This window comes from Apus apus, chromosome 4, assembly GCF_020740795.1.
Source record: "Apus apus isolate bApuApu2 chromosome 4, bApuApu2.pri.cur, whole genome shotgun sequence".
NCBI classification, from domain to species: Eukaryota; Metazoa; Chordata; class Aves; order Apodiformes; family Apodidae; genus Apus; species Apus apus.
This window is the reverse complement of record NC_067285.1, coordinates 112,923,448-112,929,447: the sequence shown is the minus strand read 5'-3', so window position 1 is coordinate 112,929,447 and position 6,000 is coordinate 112,923,448. Positions and strand designations below refer to the sequence as shown.

The 6,000-nt window shown below is 49.2% G+C and overlaps 1 protein-coding gene across 3 annotated transcripts in view; it reads left to right on the top strand.

Annotated features, from left to right (window-relative positions):
- The first annotated feature begins 1,540 nt into the window (after positions 1-1,540).
- SLC4A11 (solute carrier family 4 member 11) overlaps positions 1,541-6,000 on the top strand; it is a 98,969-nt gene continuing 94,509 nt past the window's right edge. For 2 of the 3 annotated variants that reach the window (XM_051617320.1, XM_051617319.1), the window contains exon 1: positions 1,541-1,826. In XM_051617320.1, the coding sequence (XP_051473280.1) occupies positions 1,601-1,826 (226 nt within the window). In that variant the 5' untranslated portion in view covers positions 1,541-1,600. Of the gene's footprint in view, positions 1,827-4,174; positions 4,214-6,000 lie in introns of those variants that run through there. The other variant, XM_051617321.1, reaches the window with a different exon arrangement.

Genomic DNA, 6,000 nt, shown 5'->3' with positions numbered 1-6,000 from the left:
CAGAAAGGTTAAAAACTGGGAATGCTGAGGCAATTCCTTGAAGTTCATCTTCACTTGAGCCTCAGCAGGGTTTGGTGATCGTGAAGTCTGCAAAGCAGCAGCTCCTTCAGGAGTTTGTGCTAGGACCTGCTGAAATGGGAAAACCTCTTCTCTATTAATAATGCAATGTAACTTTCTCAGTATGATTTAGGATGAGCTCCCCATGAAGTCTTTCTGCAGCACCATGTAGCTTCTGCATCTGTCAGTGCTGGCTTTGATATCAAAGCTCTTAGCTGTCACTCACAGCTTCATGGGTTTTTCTGTTCTCCCTTTCTAAGTACATCCCTGGCTCTGACTTGCAATTAAAAAAACCCACAAATATTAAGGTTTCAACCAAACTCTGAATAAGCATCTGCAAGCTGTGGTGGACCAGTGGGAGCTGTGATTTGGGTAGGGCATGGAGGGAATAGAGTCCAGTTTCATTCCTCATAAGTGCCCTGCAAAGGAGCTGCAAGATGATGGGGAGAAAAGTATGACAACCTGACTTAAGCCACTGGAGTGGGAAGCCCTGACTTTATGCTTGTGTTGAGCAGCAACTTCCTTCCCCATGGGTGCTTTTTAGCTCTCTAGGTTTGAAGGACCAATTGCAAACAGCAGCTGAAGGGCTTGTGGGGCTGTGGCTGCCCCAGGGATATCCCTGCAGCCATACCTTGGTGGCAGGGATGGAGATGGGGGTTAATGTCGGCTCTGGCAGGGGGAAAACCAGATTTGAAACTGGTGGAGGGAGGTTCTCAGCTGGTCAGTGCTTGGAGCCAGGCACCCTTTGTCTCAAGATGGTGTGCGTGAGTTTTGAACAGTGAAGGTAATTAAGCAAGTTACTGCTGGGTGTTCTCCCCACTCGTGGGGGCAGATAAGGAGTGGAAAATGAGGAGGGGGACAATCTGGGGGCTGAAGATGAGGTGACCTTCCTCCCCTTTGGGTGCTGGGGCAGGCAGGTTGCAGCAGTGGGAGCTGCCCCTTGGGCTGCTCCCCTGGGGGGAAAAAAGGGCACCCCGAGGAGCACCCAGTTGGGCGTCAGGTTGATTCTCCTTTTCCTCTCCCTCTGCCACCTCCTTTTCCAGGAGTTAACTGCCTCTTCCCCTTGCTCGAAGCCTAATTGCATCCCCAGGGTTTACCACACGTGTGTTTGTTTTATTCAACGTCTTGGCTGTTCCCACCGGATCAGGCTGATTCTTTTTCTTTTTTAGGGATTGGGCTTTTTTTTTTTGCTTATTGTGCACGAGCAGCTACTGCACAAGATACTCATTGCGGGGGGGGAGGAGGAACTGTAGTAATGCCAATACTTCTTGAATATTATAAACCTGGCTTATCAGCCCGACGCAGAGCTGGAATTTGTCTCTTCCTGTGCTGCATCTCTGCTCTCTGAGAGGGGCGTTTAAATACAGGCTGGAGACACAGCCTTTCCAGTGTGCTCTGCTGAGCTGTGACAGCAGCAGCAGGGGCTGCTTCAGCAGCTCCTTTTTCTTTTTCTTCTTTTTTTTTTTTTCCCCCACCCCTCCTGTTATTTTTTTTGCACTAATTCCCAAAAAGGAACTTCTTGGGGAGAAGGCTCTCGGACTGCATGTCCCAACAGTACCCGCTGAAGGAGGTGAAGGGAGACGCGGTTTGCTTCGTACCTGGCTCTCCTCTCTTCTCTGTCCTGATGGAGCCAGCTTCTTTTTGCTACCCCCGACTCACCTTCCTCCGCTCGTCCTACGGCCAGTTTGGGGCAAGTGCTGGCTCTTCCCAGAATTTGGCCCAATGGCCACAACATTTGGGGAAACAGAGGTGGACCGGGCCGGTGGACGGTGCGTGATGGGTTTGAAGGGCTTTGGGACTGGAGATGAGGGGGGTTGCAGAGAAGCCCACCAAGATTTAAAGGGGGCTTTGGAGGTGGTGGGTGAGGTGGGAAGCAAGGCCAGTAGAACTTGGTAGATGCGTTGGCATGGTTGTATTGAGGCAGTCTTCTCTTGGACCTCTCCTAGTGGAGCGCTCTTGGCTGCTGTCCTCTCCACCAAGGAGCAGCTTTGGTCCCTGCTACACCCGGGCAGGCTGGCCAGGGAGAGCTGATAAACAACCTCAGCATGGAAAAAAAAACAAAAATAGAAACTGATCTTGGCCAGTTTTTTGTTTCATAGCCTTGTTCACTTGCTGAAATGAATCCGGCAGCGTTTGAAACCTGAAATACCTGCTGGAGGCTGGGCAGGTTTGTTTCACCTTTGGGGTTGTGATGCTGTCTTCTGTCCTTTCAACTTATGAAAGGTATCAGGTGTGGGTATAAGGGAAGGTATTAAGATCCTCTATTGCAGATTTGTCTCACTGCAAGGAAATAACTTCAAAACAGTCAGCTTGGCTCAAAACTTTACTGCCAAGAGTCTATGTGGGGAAACTTGGTGATACTTTAGGAGCTGAGCTTTGCTGGAAGTGCTGATCCCAAGGAGTCTTGCCTGTAAAACTTTTTTTGGGGAAGGTATTGGGCTTGATGAGGTCCTGAGCAGCCTGATGGAGCTTTGAAGGTGGTCCTGCCTGGAGCAAGGAGTGGGGTTAGAGACCTCCAAAGGTCTCTTCCCCCCCTCAAATTCTTGATGAACCACGGTACGCTCCCTTGCCATCTTTTTATCAGTCTGGATGTGATGCGCCTCACCTGGAAAAGCTCCTCAGGTGGCATGCAAAAAAAAAAAAAAACAACACAACAAAATAATAGAGGAGACTGGATGAGCAGTCTTGGCAAAGAAAACGCGTGGGAGGTGTTTAAAAACATGCGTTGCCTGTGGTTTGTGCAGCGGAAACAAGCCTGTAGCAGGGACTGCAAACCCAGGGGTATGTGGCTCTGAATCCCTCTGCGAAAAGCGATGCCTCTTCCCGAGCTGTGCCCTGCCCTGGGAAACGTTGGCTGCCTCCTGGTAAGTATCATCGCTGGGAAACGGGCAGGAATTGTCAGCGTTGCTGGAAGGGACTTGGAGATGGAAGGGGTCTTGCCAGCCTTCGGATAACTTGCTGCTTATTTGCTCATCTTTTAGGGATTTCCCTTTTGTAAGGCTGACTCGGTGGGTTTCCCACCCCCATGTTTTGTTCTGGTGTGTTTTTTTGCCAGCACGGAACCGTTCCTCCAGGCTTTAACTATCCAGCTTGGGGAGACTTAGCTTATTGTTACGAGGATCTTGAATTGTAAGGCGAGTGAAGCAGTAGAAGGGGCTGGAGGGAGGAGGGGGGGTAGGCAATGTGGCATCTTCCCTCCGAAGCTTTTTAGGCACCGCGCCGTGGAGAGCTGGGCAGGCAGGCTTGGGAGAGGAGCCTCCTCGGATGAGGTGAGGTCTGTTTCAGCTCTTGTTTTCTGCAACTTGCCGCTGGAGCACGGACTTGCTGCCCTGTTTCTCCTTCCCTTAGGCAGGCTCCTCATTGAATCATTAACCCTTCCCCTGCTGCTCGAGCTGTCACTCTGGGAAATAAAGCAACAAATGAAGCAGCAGCATCCAGCCCTGCCATGGGGCAGGCACCCGAGTACAGCAGCTACATCTTTAAGAAACGTGCTGCATTTACCTCTCGGCAGCAATCTTATATTTTTTTCTCCCCTCCCTTCCTCTTTCTTCTTCCTGCATCTTCACATCCTCTTGTGTTGCCCGGACTTCAGCAAGGTACACTGTCTTCTCACTTCAGTTGAGCCTGGCTGCCACAAAGCTGGTGTGTGAGGGGGTTTTTTTTCTTTTTAAGGAGGCTCAGGAGCTTCCTCCCCTCAGCATCCAGCGACAACCGCCGGCTCCAAAGCGCAGGGTCACTTTAATTATTCTATTATTATTTTTTTTCCCTCAATCCTTGCTGCCAAAGAGCAGGGAGAAGCAGCGGGGCTGGAGGAGCCCAAGCTCTTCCTCGGCCACCTCGGCTGCGGTGGCATGTGGAGCTGGGGAAGTTTGTGGCTTTCCAGCATCCCTGCTCTGCCTGGGAGAGTTGGAGGTGCCCAGCTGGGAGCTGATGGGTCAGGCTTCTCCACCCCACCCCTCTGCCGCTTGCCAATTGGAAGTGAGGGAGAAAGATGCTCTGGATGGATGAATCTTGGAGCCATTGAAAAAGCAGCCACCTCGGCCACCTGAGCCAAGTGGTGTTTGGGGACCAAGTGCGGTGGCTCCTGGGGGGGGGGAGCAGCCCGGAGGGGAGCTGGGGCTGTTTGAGCAGCATCTCTATTAAAGGAGTAGTGCAGGTAAGTTGTGGTTTTAAACAACAGCAAACAAACCCAAACTGAAGCACTGCTGTTGCTGGGCAGTGCATTTAGACAGGAAATCTAGAAAACCAGCTCTGCCAGCTTGTTAATTATTTAAATCAGTAAAGTGAGGCAGTACTTGATGTATTTTCAGTGGGCTTTGCTGCTTAGCGATGATCTCTCTTGCCTGTGCTGATGTCTGTGTGCTGTAGTGTTAAAGGATGGAGGGATGGATACCTCCTGAATTCAGTTTACATGGAGCAGAGTGCTGCCTTTCAGGGTTTGAATTTAGTTGCAAGATCTGCATGTGGAAATGAGCACCAAGAGATCTTACCTGTTCTGGTTTTTCTCTAATTAATGCTAAAGCATTTTAACAGCCTGTCTGGGAGGCTTTACATACTGATGTTTCACGTGGGGAAAGTGCAGTGCTGAGTGAAAACAAAATGCATATATATATAATCTGTCTAAAATGCTGTTGAGCATCACCCCTGTTGCTGTAGCCATGGAAGCCATGTAGACGCTCCATAAACAATGCCCTAATGAATATCACTCTGTCATGTATTGCCAGCCTGCAATTTTTTCTCCCCTGGATCAGGGAATTCTGATTTCTGGTTGATGATGGACAGTAAAATCAGATCTGGTGCTGCTGGCTCTCCCCTTGCCTGTGGTGTTGGTGTTGTCTCTGCTTCTGTTTTGTGGCTCTTAGAGGAGAAACTGATTTTTGTGATCCTGCCAAGGCTGTTGTGATTTGAAATCCCTGTTTCTGGAAGGAGGGTTGAGGCTGCAGAGGCAGCTGGGCTGCTGTTTGGGTATCCTTTGGGCTGTGTTCATTTTAGTAGCAAGGGGAGGTTTTTTTTTCTTCCTGGGGAAAAAGCCTGGAGCCAAAACTGAACATATTTGGTGATCAGGTGGCTTGGTTCTCTGCTGCTCTTCTGTGTCCTTCCATGTTTCCAGTATAAACTTTGGGTTTGATCAAACTTACAGCTTTGGGTGAGTTAGAGCTGGTCTCCTGTTTCATCCAGGTGCCTTCAGCCTGGTGGTGGTGGTGAGAAGGGGGGCTGGAATAACTTTGCTGCAAAGCTTGGCCCAGCCACTGCTGCCTCTTTAGCAGCTGTTTTCATTTCTGGTAGCAATCGGGGGATAAAAATTTGATAGTCGTGCACTTTATGTTCTAAAACATGATCCTGGGGGGATGCTGGAGTGTGAAACTGGTGGTGCTGGAGCATCTCATCCATGTAACTCCAAACGAGGTCTGTAGCTAGTTTATACCTTTCAGCTCCTTAATTTTTACAGTATTTAACACAACTGAACCGGTGTAGGGAACAGCTCCTTCCTCTGAGAAGCCCCAGTCAAGTGAAATGTTGTCAGACTGTCTCTTAACTGTTTTGCTAGTTTTACACAGTACCACTGCAGATAAGTAGCAGGTGGTGGCCTCTTGAAGACCAGCCTGTACAAAAAGAAAAGCATTTCAGCAAAGAAGAAAAAGAAATATCTCTGCCCCCTTTTTAAATCCGCATTTCTACCCTGACCAAGATTTGGGGCCGTTGCAGTATCTTCTGATTAAGAGTGATGAGGCTTTTTTGATAGGAAGAGCTGTCTGGAAAGCTGTCAGTAAGAGTTAATGCTTTCTAAATTATTTAAATGTTTCAGGAAAAGCCTACTGAAAAGCCTCAACTGGTCTGTTCTTGGGCCTTTGCCAGCTTGTGGGATCTCTGGAGGTTATTTGCTTTCTTTCCTCTCTATGTAGCACTTATGCAAGAAATCCTTGCAAGTCTTAAATCATTTTG